Source organism: Adiantum capillus-veneris, chromosome 30, assembly GCF_014529385.1.
Source record: "Adiantum capillus-veneris isolate H3 chromosome 30, ASM1452938v2, whole genome shotgun sequence".
Classification (NCBI taxonomy): Eukaryota; Viridiplantae; Streptophyta; class Polypodiopsida; order Polypodiales; family Pteridaceae; genus Adiantum; species Adiantum capillus-veneris.
Window position 1 is genome coordinate 92023399 of NC_140960.1, and position 24260 is coordinate 92047658.

The 24260-nt window shown below is 41.0% G+C and overlaps 1 protein-coding gene across 1 annotated transcript; it reads right to left on the minus strand.

Moving 5' to 3' along the window:
• Positions 1 to 21043: 21043 nt before the first annotated feature.
• On the minus strand, positions 21044 to 22182 carry LOC147418400 (small ribosomal subunit protein eS21-like). The gene is made up of 3 exons (XM_086507288.1): positions 22025 to 22182; positions 21405 to 21537; positions 21044 to 21290 (listed from the first exon to the last, which is right to left on the minus strand). Exons 1-3 carry the CDS (start codon positions 22072 to 22074, stop codon positions 21228 to 21230), a joined length of 246 nt encoding a protein of 81 aa, XP_086363414.1. The 5' UTR covers positions 22075 to 22182; the 3' UTR covers positions 21044 to 21227.
• Between the last annotated feature and the right edge of the window lie 2078 nt (positions 22183 to 24260).

Genomic DNA, 24260 nt, shown 5'->3' on the forward strand with positions numbered 1-24260 from the left:
TTTGTGATATTAGCTGCATAAGGTTGAAGAGAGAACAAAGAAAGCCTTGTACACACCTCTTGCTCTTGATTCAAATGTTGATTTCTCCTTGTTGTCAATCTCTCTCTCCCCTTCTTCTTCTCCATTGTTTTTGCGCTCTGGTGTTCATTTTGGTGTGTGTTTTTTGGGCCGTGTTTTGTGGTGCACAGACACACACACACACACACACACACAGAAGTGTGTTTTGTGTCGGTGGTGTGTACAACTGAAACAGTGTGAGTATTGTGTAGACATTGATTTATTGAGGTGTGTGAATGCTTGTTTGTGTGCAGAAAGAGGTGAAGGTTGTGGAAATTGTGTCGTTTTGGAGGTGTTTTTGAGAGGAGCAAGGTGTTGTGTATATCTTGTATGGGGCTATAGAGGAGAAATATGTGGGTGTTTTATGGGTGTGTTCTCATTCCCCCTCTCCATCTTTTAGTGCCCCCATTGAGGAGCATTTGATTGCTCATTGTTTTGATCAAGAAGGGAGATTTCTTCACAAATAAGTGATGGTAGCACAAAGCTACAGGCAAATATTCACCTGTGCGGAGAACTAAATGGCTGATTTTGAGTTGTAAATGTTGTCATTGCATATTCCAAATGAAGAGAGCAAGATGCAAAAAATTCATTTGTTGATGTGGGGCAAAGCAAAGGTATGGTTTGATGCTTTAGAAGGAGAACCCACAAATATATGGCCGGCCCTACAGGCTCGCTTTCTGTAGGATTTTCATAAGGAGGTGTTCCCTATTGATTTGGATGCAAGGTTGAAGGCTTTAAGGAAAGTTGTAAATGAAGAATTTGGTGTTTTTCTTAATTGTTTTGAAGAGTGTTGGGCAAAGTTTTCACCAACTATGCAATTGGCCAATGGAGAGTACTTCAAACTGAGAAATCCAAGGCTTGTCTGCATCCCAGAATTTAAGAGAAGGTAGATTTCAAGAGCCCAGAGAATTACAATGGTGTAGTTGCGATTGCACGAGCAAAGAGAAAGAAAATTAAGAAGAAGATTGAGCAAGTTCCATTGGGATATGAAGTGATGGCTCCTAGCCTGCTCCATAGTCCAAAGGAAGAAGTCCAAGAAAAGAATCAAGAAAATAGAGGAGTTGCAACTATTCCTCAACACTCATTACGTATTGTTCAAGATTCAACTGAGCAAGTGCAAGAGCTTCATTTAAGTGTTATGGATGGAGGGCAGCCAAGGGGTGGAAGAGGTAGGTCCAGCGTTGCTTGGCAGGTGCTAAAATTGCAGAGAAGAAGGCCACTATGCTCCAAAGACTATTTGTATCCATGAAGGGAAAGAGAAGACATGTACCTGTTATTTGGAAGAGATAGAGGGCAAGCGCAGTTCAATGGTCAAAGGGAGCAGTAGGTAGTGGAGAATCTGGAACCGTCAGCTTGGCCAGGTAATGATGAAGTTCCTAGAGTTATATCATTGGTGTGGATAAGAAGGATATGGATGTTTTGGCAAATAAAAGAGCACGAGACCAAAGGGAGACAAGAAATGAACAAGAAACCAGGGCTTGTAAGGGCAAAGAGAAGGTGACTGAAGACAAAGAGCAGTGACAGACAAGTAGGAGAAGGCGTCATTGAAAGATCAAACAATTGGTTTTCTAGTTGGGGGCGGGTTCGTTCGAAATATGACTGAGTGAGTGACGTCCAAAATCAAAAAAATTAAAATTAAATTTGGTCAATTGCTTGCATTGAATCCCAAGTTGAAAAGTTAGTGGTCTACCAGTGTTAGTATGAGGCTTCCATGGGCTAAAGGTGATGTGCATGCGGTACAGAATCTTCCTCTAAGGGTAGGGAATCCAACTGATGTGATTCTAATTGTGAATTTTTTGATTGAAAGGAAGAATCAAGTATAGGAATACATTGATGGTGGTGCACAAGTTTGGGTGCTAACAAAGGTTGTTATGAAGGACATAGGTATCAAAGTTGTGGTCAGATCCAATGTGCAAATGAGGATGGACAACCATGCCAAAGAAAGATTTTTGGGAGTGGCTCAACATGTGAAGGTAAAGGTTGTGAAAATTGAAGCCTCATTGACTTCTTTGTGATGAAAGCAAGTGAGAATGCCTGGATCCATTATTTTACCTCTTGTTATTACACCAAAAAGAATGGGAAGTGGAGAGTATGTGTAGATTATAAGCTATTGAATGGTGCTACAAAGTGGAATCACTACCCCTTGCCATTCCAAGATGAGATATTGAACCACGTAGTAGTAGGGCATGAGAGATATTCAATTATGTATGTCTTTTTAGGTTATTTTCATATTAGTATTTCTTTGGAGGACCAATTGAAGACTGCCTTCATTTTTCCATGGGAGTGCTTTGCCTACTACAGGATGCCTTTTGGTTTGGTGGATTCTTGTGCGACGTTTCAAGATTTTATGAACAGGGTGTTGGGGCCATACTTGGGTAAGTTCACCAGAGCTTTTATGGATGATATTGGATGTTACAATTCTAGGGTTGAGCATTTGTCAAATTTAAAGTTGTGCTTTCAAAGGTTGAATGAAGAGGGTGGACAATTGAATCCCAAGAAGTGCAAGTTGGTTCAAGCACGGGCTCATTTATTGGGTCATGTAGTCCCACATAATGGAATAGAAGTCAATCCAAAAAAGGTTAAGGCTTTGGTTTTGATGGAACACCCCCAATAAATGCAATAGGTTTGTCTTCATATGTGCACAAGCTAAAGTACTTCTCGAGGTTATTTTGGATGCTTTCATAGTATGTATACCTCTTCATAATAAGTTGAGTTGGTAGGTTCATGGTTTCTAGTGCACTGAAGATGCACATGTAGCCTTTGACAAAGTAAAGGAGATTCTTTGTCAGTTGCCGACAGTTTGTCCTCCTAACAAGGAGGATGACTTCTATGTTTCCATGATGGTAGTTACGGTTACCAGGTGTGGTGCTGATGCAAAAAGTGGGTGAATGTTGAAAGATGATCTATTTTGATAGACATGTGATTAGCCCACGAAAAAGGTCATACACGGAAGCTGAGCAGTGGGTGATGACCCTAGTGTTTGCATGCCGCAAGTTTAAAGTGCATTTGATTATTCAAAACATTTATGTGCTCACATCTAAAATTTTGTTGCCTAAAGTGCTGCTTCATCTAAATCTAGGGAGGCACATCTGGAAGTGGGTGCTTGAGCTTCAAGAATTTAAATTTGAGTTCAAGATTGATCACACAATCAGGTCACTTTTGGCAAACATTCTAGTTAACAAAGAATCTCATTTGCCGATGTATCCAAGGGTGGTGAAAGAGGAAGTTGGAGAGGAATCTGATTTGGAAGAATCTTTCACTATGTGGCTTGATAGAACTTACAAAAGAATAGTGTAGAAAGAGGGAGGAGGTATGATTATACAAGACCCACAAGGTAAGGTGATTTTTTTACAAGGCTTATGACTTGGAAGGTGTTCACACAAACAATGAAGCAGAGTACTTGACTCTCTATCTGGGGTTAAAGCAGTGCGTGGAGTTTGGTATTTCCACACTGGTGGTTAAGGATGATGCACTCTTAGACATTAAGTAGCTCTTAGGTCAATTGTAGGTAAAAAAAGGATTCTCTCAAAAACTGGTTATTTTCCATAAAGAAGTTGCAAAAGTTTTTTGAAGCAGTGTAGTTTAAGCATGTTAGAAGGGAGCAGAACCAAGAAGCTGGTCAATTGGCTAGCAATCATTGCAAGCTCATTTAGTTGATTTATATGTGGCACTCACCACGTATGTAGACAAAGAAATTTGAAAGAAATTGATGTTTTTTTTAGCATGGGTCAATGTTGGGAGGGCTTGTCCAAGGTGTAAAAGAGGAGTACTATTCAAAAGGCTCACAAGTTTACTTTGGTAACAAAGACCTGATGACATATGGTCGGGATGGAGTTCTCTACAAGGAGGAAATTGGTATGCTTTTGGAGCAATGTCACGAGGATAGTGGACATTAAGGCAAAGATCAACTACCTTTTTGTGTACGTAGAGTTGGTTTTTGGTGATCATCTATTGTACAAGATGTGCACTATTGGTGCAAGACATGCCATGAGTGTCAAACCATGCGTGAAAGACACCTGGTAGCTGAGTCACAAGGGTGGCTATCATAGCTCAAAATGAATTTGAGAAGTGGGGTTTTGATGTTATTGGTCGACTATTCAATTGGCAAGCAGCAAGAAGTACATAGTGGTGGCCATCGACTATCTTACCATGTGGGTTGAAGCTAAAGCAATAAGGGAGGTAAATGCTTACACTATGGCTCATCTTGTTTTTATTTCCTTTGTGGGTGCTCATTTCTAATCGTGGTCAACGATTTTGGAGTAAGTTGATGTTTGAATTAGTGGAGAAATTGGGTATTCAACACATGTTTTTTGGAATGGTTTGGTTGAGTGTGCTAATGGACAGATAGTCAAAATGCTCACCAAATATGTGTACAAGCAGGTAGACGAGTGTGTGGCTAATCTTGACAAATTTTTATGGGCTTGAAGGACTTCTTACAAAGTTTCCAACTTTACCCCATATGAGTTGGTCTATGATAAGAGGTGGTGTTGCTTGTGCATGTCCAAATATATGCATTGACATAATGGTGGACGAGCTGGTAATGACAGTAGAACTACCCTCACTTTTTCTCGAGATGAGGACATCTCAAATCCCTAAGTTGGGGAGATTGTAATGTACCCAACATTTTTGAATAAAAACTATTTCATTTACTTTGCAAAAGTGTTTAAGGTTCGCATTTTTTAAATCATAAAGCATTCCAATGGAACGATCGGATCAAAAACGGACTATAGAACTATAAATTATGGCTCTTATTCTTTTGGAAACACTAGGTTGATATGGGAAACTTAAGCCTCAAGACTATATCTAAAGATAAGAGTTGACCCTTTAGAGAGGAGGAGTAATATTAGGAAAGCAATAGTAATTTTAGGAAAGGAAGAGTATAATTTTTAGGAAAGGCAGAGTATTTTTAATGAAGCAAGAGAAGTAAGTCAAGTTTAGAGCTTCTTTTCTAGGCATCCAAACTTCTCCTAGAATTAAAGTCTCAAAATCATGCATTGGGATGTATGTTCGTTATTTACTCTCTCTCGCTCTCTCGCTCTCTCTCTCTCTCTCTCTCTCTCACACACACACACACACATCAGCTCGATGGATGCATACGGCATGCAAGCTTCTGGCTTGTTGGAGCCTTGTGATGTATGCATCCTACTCTCGATGAAGTTTATCACCCCCTTTGAAGTTGTAGTTGTCAAAGGTGATGAAGGGTCTATCTTAGAGCTCTCAAGTCCCCAACTATAGCCGGAAGTCTCGGTTAGTTTCTCCAAACTAACTGTCGCTTCCCTACTCTTCGCACCAACGAGGGAGGTGGTTGCATCTATGAAGTAGTACGATTGTGTACAACCATCAGACCTCTGTAAAGGATGCATCGTGCTCACATAAGCCTTGTAGTGATTTCAAGAACTCATTCTTAAAAACTGTGAAACCTAATTCATTAATTTGTGGCATGCAACTAAGTGCATCCACCACTATGCTATATTTACCTCTCCGGCAACGTATTTGAAGGTCAAACTCCAATAGGATTTCGGCCCATCGAGCCTTTCTACCCTTCTATTCATTTTGACTTGAAAGCCATTTCAGACTTTCATGGTCCATCAGGACCTCAAAATTGGCACCATATAAATAGTGTCTCCACTTTTTAAGTGCATGTACTATAGCCAGTAACTCTCACGCATAGGTCGAGTAGTTACGTTGAGCATGATCTAACTTTTTTTCTTGTAAATGCAATCAGGTGCCTCCTTTGCATAAGCATGACTCCAACAACCCCATTACTTGCATATGTCTCCAAGACAAATGGCTCATTTAGATCCACTATAGTCAATATAAGTGTAGCTACTATAACCACCTTAAGCTTTTCTGTTGGGCTTCCCTCCAACTTATATTCTTACGTTTTGACATCAACTAATCTATCAACGAGACTGTGATCTTCGTGTAATCCTTTATGTACTACGATAAAAGCCCGACATACAAAGAAAATTTTGCAGTTCTTTGAGATTTTTGGGTGTTGACCATCTGAGAACAGCTGCCACTTTCTCAAGTTCCATCTACATTCCCTTTGCGGATATGATATGACCTAGATCTTTCCTAGAAACAACACTTTCTTTCCTTTGCAAATAATTTATGTTTTCTCAATAACTCAAACACTAGACAAAATGTTTTAAGTGTTCTTTTTTAGATTTATTATAGACTAGTATATCGTCTAGGAAAACTACTACGAAGTTTCCTAAGTATGGAAGTAAAATATTGTCCATCAGTGTCATGAATGTCGCTAGTGCATTGGTTAGCCCAAATGGCATAACTAAGAATTCAAAATGCTCAAAACGGCTTCTAAATGCTATCTTTGCAACATCTTCTACTCTAATTCTGACATGATGATAGCTATATCTCATAGCATTTTTAAATATTTTGACCCAAAGAGTTGATCAAACAACTCATCCATACGTGACATCGCGTACTTTTTCTTAATTGTTATCTGGTTTAAGGGCCATATAATCTACACACATCCACATAGATCCGTCCTTCTTCTTTACTAGAAGATCAAGTGATGCCCACTAACGAGAAGTGGGCCTAATAAAGCCTTTGTTCAAATATTTCCTTAACTATTTTTCCACCTATGCTTTGGAGTGGCTTAATTTATACGCAGGTTTGCTTATAGGTTTTGGCCCTAGCATAACATCGATGCCATGGTCTACTTTCCAAGATGGCAACAAGCCACCTGATAAATCACCAAGAAATACATTCTAAAACTCCTCTAATAAATTCATTAAATCATCTACGTACTTTTTCTTAAAGGTCTCTTTTGCCTTGGATTTTTTTGTTTTAGAATTGCATGCATACCAAATAAGGTTCTCAAATAGTGGGTCTCGTCCAAATCCATGTTTTTTAGTAATGTTTGTCTACGCAAAAATTACTTACATTTTCAACTACAAAAACACTTTCATTACTTTCATTTAAAATGAAAAAACTTAAAAGAGGGTAACAAGAAAATACCTTTGCTATCTGGCTTGTGTGGGCAGCTCTATGTAGCTTTGTGGAAGAGAAGAGCGGGGTAGAGGGGACACTATGGTCACCCTATAGGGTGATGACCTTACCACCATGTTCAAATTGTAGCACGTTGTGCAAGCAGCTTCTCACTAGACTAGGGCCCAGGTTGTACAGCCACTCTTGCCTAGGTACATATGTCCTCTAGCCAAGTGCATGACCTCAAAGTCAAGTGTAGCCTCATAGTCTTGCATGGCTAATGAAACTCCCAAGACTAAGGTATTCCATACCATCTTATCATAATCATTGGCTAAGCCAACGGTGTACTCATGATCGTTCACGGTTTCGGGCAACCTTAACTTCTTAACCAACGAGTAGTTTAAGAAGTTATGGCTAGCTCCATCATCTGTGAAAACAATGACTCTATGGTCACCTATGTTGTTATACATGTGCACCATGTCATGCGGACCTACGTTAGGCTTCCACATATCTGGTGTCACTGAACACGCATGGTGCTTGTCACAGTGGCACACCCTCACCTCTCTGAACTCTTTGAAACTAAGAGAAAGTGTATCCACAATGTGCAACTACCGAGGGGATTTACCATGTCTCTTGGGATCACTGTCACTTGTGCCAGCTTTGAGCTTTGGGCATTCGACTTTGGTATGCTCTACCTTATTGCAACTAAAGCAGTTATTATCTTTTTGCATTTTAACATAGCTCTCTTTTCTCTACAACTCGGACTCTCTTTTCTTTTTAAATGCTCACGGTTTTTTAGTCCAACGACCATCCTGATCGGTCCTCTCCCCCTACCTCTCATTACAGAACCTCTTTCTTTTGAACTCTGACTCTTTTTTCTCTTTTTCCTCAGCCCTACTTGTCCCATCTCGCATACCATGACATTTGATGTCATCATAGATCTGAGCATATTTTATCCCCTCAAATAAATCCTTCGGCTGAAGAGGCTCAACATACTCAAGATAGTCATTTATGAGGCCGCTTTTGAAACCCTAAAAAGTTTGAAATGCATCAATTCCTTTTAACTCAATACTATCTCTCTATAGTCATGTACTAGGTCAGGGACATGTTTTGCATCGAGCACTTTTCCCATAACTCCCAATTTCTCTCTTCCTCATTGTCTGGCAAGAACTCTTTTTGAAACATCATTTTGAACTCTATCCAAGTGGTAGGACGAGTGATCAAGCTCATCCACCACTTGTACGTCTTTCCAGTTAAGAAACTAGCTTTTGTGGACTACACACAGCTAGACTGCTTTCGCAGTGCATGAATATCCGATCACTTTGCTAGGAACATGTTCACAAAATCTCTGTTTCATTCCCTTTCCTCGCCTCCAAAACTAACCAATTTAAAATCCTTGACTAGAGCAAAGACTATCTCTACGGATGGCCCCGCAGATGCATCAGCTTGGACTCTCGTAGCTATGGGTGAGGCTACGTTCACTCACATAGCAGATGTCCTCCTACTGCAAAGAAGAGGAGATGCAACTGAATTGGCTGCTAGCATGTCTAGACATGTGGAGATGCTCTGTAGTATCGTGACTACATTAGCCTATACTTTTTCTAAAGCAGTCAACTTTGGATTAAAATATTTGAGTCTCACACTAGAGAGCTTCGTCTCCATAAGTACATTGACAAGATCGTCCAAGTCATAGTCCTCGTCATTGTCATCCAAGGGTTCATGTCGTCCCCCTCAACGATGTCAGTGTAATGGAATTGGCTTATTAACTTGAGAGTAGCAGAAATTAACGAGAGTACTTTTGAGAAATTACTTTGTGAGCATAGCGGGTGAATATAATTGAAGATAACAACATAGACATAGCAATTAGTTAACTTGGCATGAACAATACTTTTGCAAGAGAGAGAATTTAAAGAACATGACAACAGTCAAGGACCGGATTTATGGGGAGCCGGTCCCCCCTCCAGTAGGCATTTGTACTATGATTTCTCCCATTAAGAGAGACTTGTTACAATACAATCTTTGTGTTCCTTGTGACCTAGGTGATGCAATGAAGATAAAAAGATTCATGCATCACAAGCATAACATAAACTTGGTGGAAAGCTTTAACTATCCCAAGACCTCAAACACCTTCAAAGGTGGAGAGAGCTAGCAAGGAATGAGGGTAGGAAAAGGAAGAAGAAACATTTCTTAGGAGAAAGAATTAGTTCCTCACTTATCATCACTCTTCTTGCTAGCATACATGATAGCATAGTAATGAATACGGAGAAGATGGCAAGCTTAAGCATTGAATCATGGCTCTTGGTTGCATTTGCACTCCATAGCCAAGAGTGTTGGTGCAAGCTCTCAACCTCTACTTGGTTGGAGAAGGAGAGTGAGATGTTGCACTTTGCACAATGCACAATGAGAGTGTGTGTGACTGTATGTGGGAGAGTATACCCCTCAAGAAACCCCCTAGCTTGCTTTGGTCGACCCCCCCTTGTAGCTCATGCTTGAAGCTCATTGGACCCCTCCAAGCCTAGCCAATCACAAGCAGAGGCATTACAAGCAACAAGGGTAGCCTTGGGACAAGTGTCCCCCTTTCCCCTTTGAGAGAGAGGACTTGATAAATGAAAAGACAATTAATTAAATCTCCTAAATTATCATTGAACCCCTTGGGTGGCCAACCAATAGGCTTCAGGCACACCATGAGGGCAACATGAGGAGGAACTTGACAAGTGTCCCTTTTGCTTTCTTTGTACCATGCATGCCTTATGTGAGTGTGTGGGTGTTCTCTCTCATCCCCCCTCTTGTAGGGCTCTCCCCCTTCTTGTAGGGATTGAATCTTGACTTTTTCACATCTCAAGACCCTCAAGCTTAGGCCCAGTTCCCACCACAAGCTTGGCCCTTAAGCACTTCAAGCTTGGGCTCGGTTCTCACCTCAAGTACAGCCCTAGCATCTCAAGCAGACAAGGATCTCAAGCATCTCAATCATCAACAAGCACCTTAGTCATCAAGCACCTCAAGCACATGTAATGGAATTGGCATGTTAACTTGAGAGTAGTGGAAATTAATGAGAATACTTTTGAGAAATTACTTTGTGAGCATAACGGGTGAACATAATTGAAGATAAAAACATTGACATAGCAATTAGTTAACTTGTCATGAACAATAATTTTGCAAGAGAGAATTTAGAGAACATGACAACAGTCGAAGACCGGATTTATGGGGAGCCGGTCCCCCTTTCGAATAGACATTTGTATTATGATTTATCCCATTAAAAGAGACATGTTACAATACAATCTTTGTGTTCCTTGTGACCTAGGTGATGCAATGAAGATAGAAAGCTTCATGCATCACAAGCATAACATAGACTTTGTGGAAAGCTTTAACTATCCCAAGCCTCAGTCTCAAGTACCTCAAGCACCTTAGTCATCAAGCACAACAAGGACCTCAAGCACCTTAAGCTTGGGCCGGGTTCCCACCTCAAGCTCAGCCCTAGCTTACCTAAGGTCAAAGGACTTTTACACCTACTATTGGATATCTTCAATGAAGCTAACCCTAAGGTCTTATGCTCCATTGGTTAGCCTTGCTCTTTGATAGACCATCTCTCAGTTAGGCCCCTTTACCATTTTCCTCGTGTTGAGATAGATCTATAAGCACATGTCTATATCTTAACCCTTGTTCACATTTATTCTCCCACATTAAATGATTAGTTTAATATGAGAAAATCATTTGGGTTGGTTAGATATTAGATTTTATGAAATTACCTCCCTCTTGAAATCATAGTCATCCTCGACTATGAGATAGAGGAGATAAAGCCTTAGTCATTAGTCAATCTTACTTAGCGGGTAGAGGATCCTTTTTTACTCTACGACATCTTTCCAAGATGGATGACTAATCCATTTCGTACTTGGGAGACATAGCTGCCGCAAGCATGTCTGCACTTTAGTCCATTTCATTCTCCCAAAGTAGAGTGACAAATTCTACTTGGTGTTTGAGAGAGGTCTAAGCATGTATACTATTTAAATTTGTGCACAATTAAAAAAAAAGAACTAGTCTTATAAGACAAAAAACATGGAGGATTTAAAAGAAATTTGTACATTTGCTTACTCCGATGTAGCATTGTAAGCATTGACAAGGTTCATATTATCCTTAGCATCCATCTAGCATCTTCAAAAGGATAATTTTTGAACTTAATAAGATATCGTTGGATAATCTTACCATGTCGTAGTACCTTGTCTTCATGCGCCGAAGGATAGCTTCGGGTTGTAGCACCTCTTCTTGGTCTTCAGCTTCGGGAGGGTCTTCAATAATTGATTCACTTGGTGGCTCTCCTTTGTAGGGCTTAAGTAGGTTCACATGAAAAGCGTTGTGTATGAGCCAATGGTTGGACAACTTGAGTTGGCAGGCCGTCTCATTGATAGGTTTCAAAATTTGGAAAGGACCATAGTATCTTTTTGCTAGCTTAGCATAATACTTTCGATGGCCCGTAGGATTTTTTTGCCCGTGGTTTGCCTTAATCGAGCCTTAAGAAACTTATGCAAGACCCAATCATTTTCTTTGAATGTTAAGGCCCTTCTGCGCTTGTCAACAGCAGCTTTTTGGCTTTGTTGAGAGATGGATATAGCCTCCTTAATCTTTTGAAAAGATTCTTGTAGGTCACGGCTATACTCATCGGTGGCGAAGATCTTCCCATGTACTTTGAGTAGCAAGGAACTTTTAGGTCTTTCCTCAATGATCTCAAAAGGTGCGTTTCCCGTAGAAGTATGTACATTATTATTGTAGGCATATTCTACAAGAGGTAAGTACTTTTCCCATTGTGAGCGTTGATCTACTTCGGTAACATAAGTCTTGAGTAGATAGAGTATCGTAAAATTGGCTATCTCACTTTGGCCATCCGTTTGTGGGTGATAGGCCGAAGAGAAATTCAATCTTCTTCCTAGATTTTCAAAGAGACCTCTCCATAAATTACTGGTCATTCTAGGATCTCTATCTGACATGATGGATATTGGTAATCCATGGTGTTTGAAAATCTATGATATGAAGAAAATTGCCATTTGGTGTGCCTTAATAGTCTTCGTGACAGGAATAAAGTGTGCTTGCTTGCTAAACCTGTCAACTATTGTCCATATTCCGGTATTGCCATGGATAGCCTTGGGTAATCCAAAGATGAAATCCATGGATATACTCTCCCATGGTGAATTTGGGATAGGCAATGGCTGGAGTAATCCAATTTGCTTCCCTCAATCATACTTGGTCTTTTGGCATGCTACACATTTTGAAACATACTCTTGTATGTCCACTTTCATGGTCGGCCAATAGAAATGCGTCTCTACTCCTCGAAGAGTAGGTTGAATACCTCTATGCGCCACATAGGGAGGAGCATGGGATTCATAAATAACTTTCTCACGAAGGGAATGGGTAACACATAGCCTATTTTCGTGGAGAAGATAACCATCCTGCAAGGTGAATAGTTCCTCTTTCTTTCCCAAAGCAAGGGCTGACATTATTTCTCTAAAGTCAGGGACGGTAGCATACTCATCTATCATAGAGGATAGATCATTGTGAGTAGCTATAGACACCGCATTAACTTTTGGTCGTCGTGAAAGTGCATCAGCCACTTGATTGTGCTTACCAGCAATGTGAGCAATATAGAAATTAAATTGCAAAAGAAAATTTGCCCATCTCATTTATTTGTCGGAAAGCTTGGTTTGTGTCATGAAATATTTGAGACGTTGGTGGTCGGTTCATAGGATAAATGGAGTCCCCAATAATAGTGCTTCCATGTATCTAGGGCATGTAGAACAACTAAAAGCTCTTTCTCATAAATGCCCAAGACTCGTTCATCAATATTGAGCCTTCGTCTCTCATATGCTATGGCATGCCCTTCTTGAAGCAAAACTGCTCCAAGGAAATCACCACAAGCATCACATTGGACCTCAAATGGCTTTGAGAGATCCAGAAGCATGAGGACTGGTTAGGAGGTAAGCTTTTCTTTGAGCTTATCAAAAGCATTTTTCTCCTTAGCAGTCCATACATACTTAACGTTCTTCTTAGTTAAGTTATATAGTGGTCCTGCTATTTGAGAGAATTTTGCTATGAAGCGTCTATAGTATGCGCACATACCAATACAGCTTCTTAGCTCATGTAGATTCCTTGGATTAGGCCATGCTTTTATTACCTCTAACTTTGATGGATCCATACAGATACCATCTCAAGAGATAATAGGACCTAAGTATTGAATCTCTTGGAGGAAAAATTCGCTTTTCTTTTGGTTGAGAAAAAGCTTGTTCTCCCTCAATGCTTGAAAAATCACTTGGATATGTTGCTTGTGTTCCTCAAAAGACTTGGTGTAGATTATGATATCATCAAAGAACACTCCAGTGAATTTGCGATAAGGTCTAAAAATTTTCTCCGTTAGGCGATTGAATGTAGCTCATGCATTAGTCAAGCCAAAAGGCATGACTAGATATTCATAAAGATCAAACGTTAAGCGAAACGCGGTCTTTAGGATATCTTATCCACTATCCTTATTTAATGATACCCACTTTTAAGGTCAATCCTACTGAAATAGGTAGAGCCTTGTAGCTTATTAAACGGATCTTCTACCCGAGGCACAGGAAATCTGGTTTTGATAGTGATATGAATTAGTGCTTGATAGTACACACACATAAGGTATGTACCATCTTTCTTTTGCACTAAAGGACTGGAGAACAAAAGGGAGAGGAACTAGGCCTCACCATCCCTTTGTCTACCAATTCTTGTACTTGCCTCATGATCTCCTCTTGTTGAGCTTGAGAGACTCGATAAGGAGGCTTGTTAGGCGGTGAGCTTCCTGGAAGGAGCTCAATGCGATGGTCATCATCCCCTTGTTTTGGAGGTAAGTCCATAGGGATATCATCGATGAACACATCTTGGAATTCTTTTAGAAAATTAGACAAGTTTTACTCTTCTTGATTCCTACCATTTACATTTGATGAAACATTAGGATCTTTTAGAGACTCTTTGACAAAAATCATGTACGCAGAAACTAAGCTCTTCATTGATTTATCAAAAGCGGGAGAATTTATAAGTGGAATGGTGGTGGGATCACTAGCATTCATATACATGTTCTTTCCCTTGTAATGAAGTAGATTCTCCTTTAGGGAACTTCATATTGGCAGCCATGCGATCAAAGCATGGTGCCCCTAGGATAGCATCCTCATGTTGGAGAGGAGAGATGAAAAAGTCTTCTTTGTCGACATAGCTTTGGACATGAAGCCTCAACTTCCCAATCAAGGGAGTAACAGAGGCTTGTTGTCCATTGAAAGTTGTGTCATCCATTACCATATCTCCCATGTTAAAATCTTGAATGCCCAAACTTGGTGGCCAACCCCGTTGATATGAAGTTGTGAGTAGAGCAAGGGTCAAACAAGATGAAGGCATCATGCTCTCTTACTTTTCCCCAAGCATAGGAAAGTGATGATTCTTTGCAATGAACATCCTCTTTTGGAGCTTCGATGGTGGAAGCCATTGGAGTTTCATTGCGAGCATTCTTCTTGGAGCAAGAACGATAGCCATGTCCTTGCTCCCCACACTTGAAACACTTATGGTCCTTGCGAAAAGCTTCAAGCTCTTCAGGAGAGAGTTTTTTTTTGCCTTTGTAACCTCCCTTCTCCTTGGACCGATTGTCGTTGTTGTTGTTGGAAGTGCCTTGGGAAGAATTTTAAGCATTGGTTTTCCCTTTGCATCATTTTTGTCTTTGTTTTCTATGGGCTTGACATTCTGTCTAGCCCCTTGATGGAAGTTGATGCGTGAAGCAACCATGGTGTGATGGATTACTTCGGTGATAGAACCAGGCCGTTGAGAGTTGATGATGTATTCGGCCATCTCTTCAGGTAATCCCGTATAGAATTGTTGCTTTTGTTCAGCAAAGTCTATCTTTTGAAAGACAATAGACTTGAGATGTAAATCCCAAAACTTGTCTACATACTTGTAGATAGACTCATGAGAGAGAAGCTTCAAGCTGCACCATTCAGTAAGCACTCTGTCCTTTGCATTGCTTGCAAGGAATTTCTTCATGATGGAAATTTGTAGAGTTTTCCATGTCCTTGGGGCTTCTCTGTTGCCACGAAGGCTAGCCCACCATTGACGAGCTGATTTTTGAAAGTGCATAGCTACATGGTGTAGCTTGGAGGACTCCGTGAAGCCCTCATCTCTAAAGGCCGCATCAAATTGCTGGATGAAGGCCAACACTTTGTCAGTAGCACCAAAGGTGCCATCATAGGTGAGAAAAGAGATACTATTTCCTCCCTCTTTGAACTTATTTAGCTTTTGTGACCTTCGCCATGCAGGGTATGATTTACGATGTCCTCCCCTCTTGTATTCTCTAGGAGGATAGCCATAGCTTTCATCGGAAGAGGAGGAAGGTGAAGAAGTAGGAGAAGAGGGTGACCTCTTTCTAACCCTTTTCTTCCTTTGTTTCCTCTCTTCCCTTTCGAAATGACGAGGAGAAGGACTATGTGTTGATCTTTTTCTCTCGGGAGGAGTCTAGACCGTCGTCTTCGTGGAGCCACATCTTTAGAAGAACTTAAAGTTTCATTGCTTTCTTGCTCTTTGGATTCCTCCTCTCGTGTGGGAGAGAGTCTTCTTTTGGGGGTCTCTTCAAGAGGCCTCCTAAGCTCTCTCTCATCTTGGAGAGGAAGGCAAATCCCATAAGCGCGAAGTTGTTGTGTGTAACTTCGGCTTGCAAAGCAGGGTTGCCCATAGCTTTGCTGCAACCTAGTAACGAGATAATTGACAAACATGGGGGCATCATCATTAGAACCTTCATGTGCAAAATCAAAGCTATCAATGTTCATTCTACTCTCTTGGTCATTGTCAGCCATGTTAACAAAATTTGTGTATGCACTTAGTGTATGCTTTGGAAATTCAAAACTTTAGTTGCCACTCCTCTTAGCCTTTGAAAATTGGCTCTTAAGTATCTACCCACGGCTCGAAGTGGTTAATTATAGAGAGTAGTAGAGTAGGTCTAACATAGCAGAGTTACGGAGGGCTAGCTCCTTTTAAACTTTTTATGGCTCAATAATGGTAAAGCCGTAGAAAAATCTAAAAAAAGACTCCATTATTAAGTCCAAAGCTCCCGAGGTGTGCACCATATCCTACATAGTGATCTCAACAAAACCGATAATAGAACCCAGTTCCACTTACCCTAATATAATTAACAAAATCAACCATTTATACGCTACTTAAGGACCTGTCTTCTTAAGGAAGAAAAGAGAAACCAAATGCTCTAATACCAATCTAATGTAATTGGCCTATTAACTTGAGAGTAGCGAAAATTAACGAGAGTACTTTTGAGAAATTACTTTGTGAGCATAGCGGGTGAACATAATTGAAGATAACAACATAGACATAGCAATCAGTTAACTTGGCATGAACAATACTTTTGCAACAGAGAGAATTTAGAGAACATGACAACAGTTGAGGACCAGATTTATGTGGAGCCGGTCCCCCCTCCAATAGACATTTGTATTATGATTTCTCTCATTGAGAGAGACTTGATACAATACAATCTTTGTGTTCCTTGTGACCTAGATGATGCAATGAAGATGGAAAGCTTCATGCATTACAAGCATAAAATAAACTTTGTGAAACGCTCTAACTATCCCAAGCCTCAGTCCCAAGACCTCAAACACCTTCGAAGGTGGAGAGAGCTAGCAGGGAATGAGGGTAGGGAAGAGGAAGAAGAAACATTTCATGGGAGAAAAAATTAGTTCCTCACTTATCATCACTCTTGTTGCTAGCATACATAATAGCACAGTAATACAGATGGAGAAGATGGCAAGCTTAAGCATTGAAGCATGGCTCTTGGTTGAATTTGCACTCCATAGCCAAGAGTGTTGGTGTAGGTTCTCAACCTCTACTTGCTTGGATAAGGAGAGTGAGCTCTTGCACTTTACACAATGCACAATGACAGTGTGTGTGAGTGTGTGTGAGTGTGTGTGGGAGAGTATACCCCTCAGGTAACCCCCTAGCTTGCTTTGATCGACCCTCCTTGTAGCTCATGCTTGACGCTCATTGGACCCCTCCAGGCCTAGCCAATCACAAGCAGGAGGCATTACAAGCAACAAGGGTAGCCTTGGGACAAGTGTCCCCCTTTCCCCTTTGAGAGAGAGGACTTGATAAATGCAAAGACAATTAATTAAATCTCCTAAATTATCATTGAAACCCTTGGGTGGCCAACCAATAGGCTTCAGGCACACCATGAGGGCAACATGAGGAGGAACTTGACAAGTGTCCCTTTTGCTTTCTTTGTACCATGCATGCCTTATGTGAGTGTGTGGGTGTTCTCTCTCATCTCCCCTCTTGTAGGGCTCGCCCCCTCCTTGTAGGGGTTGAATCTTGACGTTCTGACACCTCAAGCTTAGGCACAGTTTCCACCACAAGCTTGGCCCTTAAGCACTTCAAGCTTGGGCTGGATTCTCACGTCAAGTACAGCCCTAGGATCTCAAGCAACAAGGACCTCAAGCATGTCAATCATCAAGCACCTTAGTCATCAAGCACGACAAGCACCTCAAGCACCTTAAGCTTGGGCCGGGTTCCCACCTTAAGCTCAGCCCTAGCTTACCTAAGGTCAAAGGACTTTTACACCTACTACTGGAGGTCTTCAATGAAGCTAACCCTAAGGTCTTATGTTCCATTGGTTAGCCTTTCTCTTTGATAGACCATCTCTCATTTGGGCCCCTTTACCATTGGCCCCGTGTTGAGATAGATCTATAAACACATGTCTATATCTTAACCCTTTTTCCCATTTATTCTCTCACATTAAATGATCAATTTAATTAAGAAAATCATTTGGGTTGGTTAGATATTAGATTTTATGACATCAGTCTCCATAAAATCTGGCTCACCATCCAAAAGAGGGTCATATGGATCGGCAGCCTCTACGACACGCCGTGTTCCAATTGTAGGATCTATGATCGTGGAGGGCGTTGGCAGATCACGTGAAGTGATCGCGAACGCGCTCCAGAGTGAAAAAGTCAGAGCCAAATAGTTTGGTCTGTGTTTAGCCCGCAATCGATGACAAGATCGAAAAACCTAAAGAGCTAGAGGGTGACAAAGACACAACATGAAAACATACTTTTTCAAAATGTTTTTTTAAGGAAATAAATGCACAAAAATTTTAAAAAATTAAGACTTGCACAAAAACGCTAAATAAATAAGCAAGAATGGAATAATCACCCCCCTCTCTTTTGAGAGTCACAACTCGTCGTAGAAACTGGCGGCATGTCGAAAAGTCCTCTAAGAGAGACGGGCGTGCACAAAATCGATGAAGCTTGTGACCGATAGATCTTGTAGTCGAATCTAATGTAGTCGCATCCATACAATAAATTCGCTTGGAGATATGTAAGTTCGGGCGTCTTCTTTTGTTCCCCGCGCGTAAAAGGCATCTTAAAAAGCTTAATTGTTTAAAGCTTGCTTTTATCCTTGAATTTTAAAGCTTTGTATTAGCCCTCTAATACCTTGTCATACCTTTTTGTGCTCTCTGTTATAATTGAGGAGAGAGACATGGCTCGGTCTTTACAAGGGTGGCAAGGTGTGAAACCCCCCTTTTTGTTTGTGAGCACCCAGCAAGGAGGATGCTAACTAGACGGTGGCCAAGGGGCATTGCAGGTTGGGGAACAGCAACAGGCGACGTGGCACTGGGCGGAGCTTCTAGAAGTGGGAACTATGGAGCGCGTTGCAGGGCAGCGAGACGCGTGGCTGCACGATAGCACACAGCAACGCAGGGCGTTGCAAGCGACGCTGGCAAAGAACGGATGATAGGACTAGCAGTGCACAAGCGACGCAACCAGGCAGTGGGTGACCTACAGGCAACGATGGCAAACACCAGTAGGAAGCAAGGTTGCAACGTTGACATCACCACGATGGGCAACATGAGGCGTTCGCAATTGGGTAGCAAGGCGCCCAAGCAATGGTTCAAGCACGACAGCGACAAGCAACCCCGCGGTGCACAATAGCAACGAGGAGCAGCAAGCGAGTGAGAGAGGGTTGAGAGAGGGAGAGAGTTTGAGCGGGAGAGGAGATAGGGTTTTTGCCCTTGTGAGCAATAAGAGAGAGAGAGAGAGAGAGAGAGAGAGAGAGAGAGAGAGAGAAGCTTCCTCCTACCAAGCTATGGCGCAAACCCATTTTGTCTTTTTAGCTCAATGATTCGTTATCCTCTGAGCAATTCCCTATTAGCCAATGATTAATGGCTTAAAGATTAGGTGTATCTGTTCATGCGCAGAACGGGGCCCTAGCTTTGTTAATACCAATGTTTAATACTTACAATGCCGCTACAAGCCCAACAATTCCCTATTAGCCAATGATAAAGGGCTTAAAAATTAGGTGGGTCCGTTCACGCGTGGAACGCAACCCTAGAGTTGTTGATACCAATGTTCAATACCTATAATGCCGCTTCGAGCACTCCACCTAAAGAGGGTCTGGTCGATAGCTCACCACCCAACTCAACGCCTATGGTGTGACCTACCTGTTCATATTGGTCTGATCGCACAGGCACTATGGCCGGGCGGTCTCCCCTTGAACCCCTCCTTTCCGACTCTGGCCCGACCTAGATGTAGCCATTATAGGCTACATGACAAGGGGCGACGTAAGACGATGGGGCATTTTATATAAGCACCCGCATTAGGTCTCTCCAATCTCGAAAAATTAAAAACCCTTTAGAAACGTCAAAAGGAAATACGTGAAGGGTGAGTTTAGGTAATGAAAAGACCATGGAAGTACAAAGTTTTTTTTTTTTTGTTCATATAAAGAGAGATGGTCGATTGCACATTACTACATTTGTATAAGCACCCCCATATTATTGGGTCATGGGGTATTATTGCTGAGTGGTCCCTATAAATGGACCGAACCCTTGTGGCAGTTTGCCAACATTTTGGAATTTCTCTGTCCTTTAGCAGTTTCTCTCTCCTACAGCTGGCCTGCATTTTTGGGCAACGATCTCTCTTGCAATCTCACACCCTTCTCCTACTCTAGGTTCATTTGTGCAAGTGTGTGCTATCCCTTGCCCATGCGATGGGCTTGATTCACTAGAGTACATCCAAAATTCGATGGCTGCCCGTGTTCAAGAGGGGGTTTGCTCATGGTAGCAGTCTTGATCATCATCCAATTCACCTTTTCCAACGCCACCCGAGGCTGACACAAGGTTCATCGTTAACTGATAATACCAACACGCTGACAAAATATTATTGCCATTCAAAAACAAGGCTACTTTCAACTATGCGTCATACACCAGGACATTTTATCATGTCAGACACGAGTAGCCTTGATTAGCACCCAAGTTGTCAAGTTCAAATGATCCATCATTAACAATTTAATGCTTGGATTTGCTGGGAGGTGAACCTAGAATACGTGCTTCAACTTAAGAAGTGACAGATTGATTGCCCTTCTTATCAACCAAAAATAAACATAGCAAGTTTGAAAGGATGAACCGGACCCCTGGGCCATTCAAAACGCGACCCTAATTTCTCAGTTTTTCTAAAACATTTGTATTATTCAAGTGCTACCAACCATTGAGTCTTAAAATAGAATATTTACAGGCAAGTAGCATTTACGTGACAATATAACATTATGCACCATAATGAAACATGGATCAATGGCCATTGCAAAAGAAACCCATTTAGAGTCAAGTCTGAAAACCGATTAAAAACTCCAGTTTATTCAAACTCTTGATTATGATTTCAAACGGATTTGAATGATAATGCAACTAAAGATGTACCTATCCCCTCCTCGCTTTACAACATCAAATATCTTTGGGCAGGTTCCTCATGAAGGAGATGCCACAGACCTGATGATGCAAACACTACATTCTAAGAACGTCCAGGATATACAATTGTGTTACAGAGCTTAACTTTATGCCAAAAATTTATCGAGAACATAAGTATTCTCAAACTATCAGACATTGTTGGATGGGCACAAAAAAAGACGATATGACTCTGGACTGGATTCAAAAATAAGCTTTGGACGTAGAAAAAATGTGCACACAGATAAATAGAGGCAAGGGCACGTTCAGTTATGTCCAAAAAATCAAAAACACTTTTAAATTGAAGGCACTTCACTGGAGTCTAGCAGAGACGAGTCTTCAAATTACAAACTTGTTGAGCTTTCACAAATGCAGCTTGAAAAGTCATTTGTTCTAAAATCCTTTTGCTCATAGAGACCAACATTAATAAAGAGTAAGGGCTTGCCCACTACAGTTACTGGCCAATTTTTGCCCTCTGTTTCTGCCAAAGCCGATCAAAAGCACTATCCGCATCCCCCTATCAATAGGATGGCCGCAGTTAAACTTTGCACTTCTTTAAAATCGAATAACAAAGAGTATTCAACAGGAAAATTGAAACAAGGACAAATTACTAGTAAATGCATGTATTGACCTGAGCTCGGACAAACCCAGACAAGGCAAATGTGGTAAATTGGCCGGTGTAAAGGCCATTTTCATCCAAATGCCCAATGTTCAACTGCACTGAAGCATGGTCCTTTGCAGTTATCAAGCGATTTGAAGCCGAGCTGAAAGAAATGCCAGAAAACCACAAATTGGGAGCGATATCAGTAACTCAACCAATCTATAAAAATCACAGCATACATACATGAGAGACTCAAAGAAAGATTTAAAGCAAGCACAACCCCCAAAATCTATGAGGTACGCAGCATTTTTCCTGAAATCGCAAGGAATGGCTGTCAAGATTCTCACATGACAAAGCTGCCTACACCTTGCATAAATGCTACAACGCTGACAAAATCCTAATTTTATGCAGGGACACCATGGAATCCGTGAGAGAATAAAAGCAACCCTACTACTCGCAGCAGCATGCTCCTTTACCGTTCTCAGAAAATGCTAGCAGAACTCTTCATATATGGATTCCTGAGAGCACAATCATGCAGCCTTGGTCTTGTTTACGGTTATGACACATAAATAAAGCAAAGAAAACGAAGGTGGAGCACATTACAACCTCTGCAATGAAAACCTAAACAGAGCAGAGAAAACGAAGCTTACCACTTCCTGGGGATGTACAGATCCACGTTATCTCCCTCCTCATTCTGCATCTTCCGATACGAGGCTCCTCCTCGCAGCGCAGCAGCGGGCAAAAGAAGTGTGCGCACGAGTTGTTGATCTCTTCACACCTGGTCGGCCACTACTTTTTTAGTATTTCATATTAGAGAAAATTACCAAAATACCCCTCTTCCCAAACTAGTCTTGCTTGGTGGACCTTTGTTGTAAATACTCCGAGTTTTGTTGTGGTGACACGAGAAAATGAGTAGAACCACTTGATAGGCACCAATAATAGCTCAGCTTGGGACTTGATGATCATTGGGAAGAAGAAAGTTGTGTCCCATAGTGCTCCATATACGATAAGGGCTACTAAAGAGGGTAATTAAATCAAGCAAAAGGGTTGCAACTTAACCTACTTGGGTAGTTGTTTGCAAAAAACACCATTCAATCTAGTAATATCGACCATATAGTCTTCAAACTGTGGAGACACCCATCTTATTCTCAATCAAGCGTAGTCAATTTTCCTTTATTTCAATATATAGATTGAATTGCCAGATTGTGAGAAAAGAAATACATGTCTATTTGATATAGAGATACAATAATCGAAATTGAGCATGCACTCATGAGCAAAACATATGGCTCAACTAAAGTTAAGGAAGCTTTGACAAACTCCAAAATACAAAAAGCATAGATAGAGTATAAAAATTGAACCACACTACCGACATGATAATCGTGTACGAATGTCATCCAATTGTGCAAGCTGGAGGACAATGTTTGAATCAAGCTACAAAAAAGCAATGTGAATAGTTAAACATATCATCTTGCAATGAAACATCACAGCATGTAGAGGTTCCATACAAAAGTATGGTGGAGAGCTAGCACTGTGGTCTCTCCAAAAATTATAAGAAACAGAAGCCGTATAGCGTTTATGTGTTGCGCCAAGCAAACGCATAGTCGTGGGGTACTGGATATAGATAACAAACCTTGTAGTGTTGTCGAGCTGGAGTCGCGCTTGTGCAATTGAAACATCCGGTATCGTGAATATATGTCGTCCCTACCAGACACGGAACACGCAACTTAATAAGATAGTAATGAAGATGGAGAAGATGGCAAGCTTAAGCATTGAAGCGTGCCACTTGGTTGGATTTGCATTTCATAGCCAAGAGTGTTGGTATAGGCTCTCAGCTTCTCTACTAGCTTGGAGAAGGAGATGGAGCTCTTGCACTTTGCACTTCACACAATGGGAATGTGTGTGTGTGAGAATGTCAAAAATCAGCCCTTTTCTTGCTTGGTCGACCCCTCTCTCTCTCACACACACCTCTCTCTTGCTTGATCCCTATTGGCCCTTGCCAGGCTTGGCCAATCACCTTAGGTGGTCATTTCAAGACATGTAGTAAAGCACCTAAAAGACCAGATCAGTACTCACCAGATTAATAACAAGGCCCGATCAGAATTTATGCCAAAAAAGCCAGATTATGTATAAAGCCAAACCAAATTATGTATAAAGCAAAAAGCCAAACCTTAATCCTAGTAATTAGCAGCATGTTGTATGTTAAATTTTTTGCAAGTCAAGGCCAGCTTGACAGAGTCCAGCAAGGTCAGCAAAGAAGAAAATATTTTGGTAAAAATAGCCAAGAATAGTATTAGCCAGAGCCAAAGATGTACTAGTTAGAACTAGAGCCATCTCCAATCATACCCAAATATAGCCATTTTATGAAAGTAAGATCTATCCCAGAGACCAAGACAAATTTTGGTAGTAAAGCACCAAAAATCAGATCAGTATCCATAGATTTTATGCCAAGCATCAAACCTAGAATATGCATGTATGTATAAGTTTATATACAATTTATGGCAATACCCTATAACAGCTATCTGTAGTTGAAAAAACCCAGGTTTCAGGACTTAACGACATATCCCCAACCAAAAAAATATAACCAGTAATCAACAAACAGGATGTAAGTAAATCAAAGCAAACTAGCATCTCCTCCTTAGTAGAGAGATTAAGCCAGACAACGATAGATTATCATGGTTTTATCTGCAAAGTGTATGTATCATAACTGGTTTAGATCCTGCAGTTACCAAGCTCCGATTCCATCAGTAAATCAATTCTTATGGTTTTGTAAAAACTAGTAAGCCGAAACCCTTTCTCAACAAAATCCCAATGTAACTCATTGTTAGATTAAGAACCACTCATTGTCAGATTAAGAACCACCACATAACCCACCAAAATACTTACTTT

Excerpts from the sequence above, each read along its gene's own strand:
- LOC147418400 (XM_086507288.1), bottom strand. The coding sequence starts at position 22,074 with ATGCAGAATGAGGAGGGAGATAACGTGGATCTGTACATCCCCAGGAAG. Across the intron at positions 21,538-22,024 it reads CTGTACATCCCCAGGAAGTG|CTCGGCTTCAAATCGCTTGA; the intron begins GTAAGCTTCGTT and ends CATTTCTTTCAG. Across the intron at positions 21,291-21,404 it reads CTGGGTTTGTCCGAGCTCAG|GGGGATGCGGATAGTGCTTT; the intron begins GTCAATACATGC and ends TCCTATTGATAG.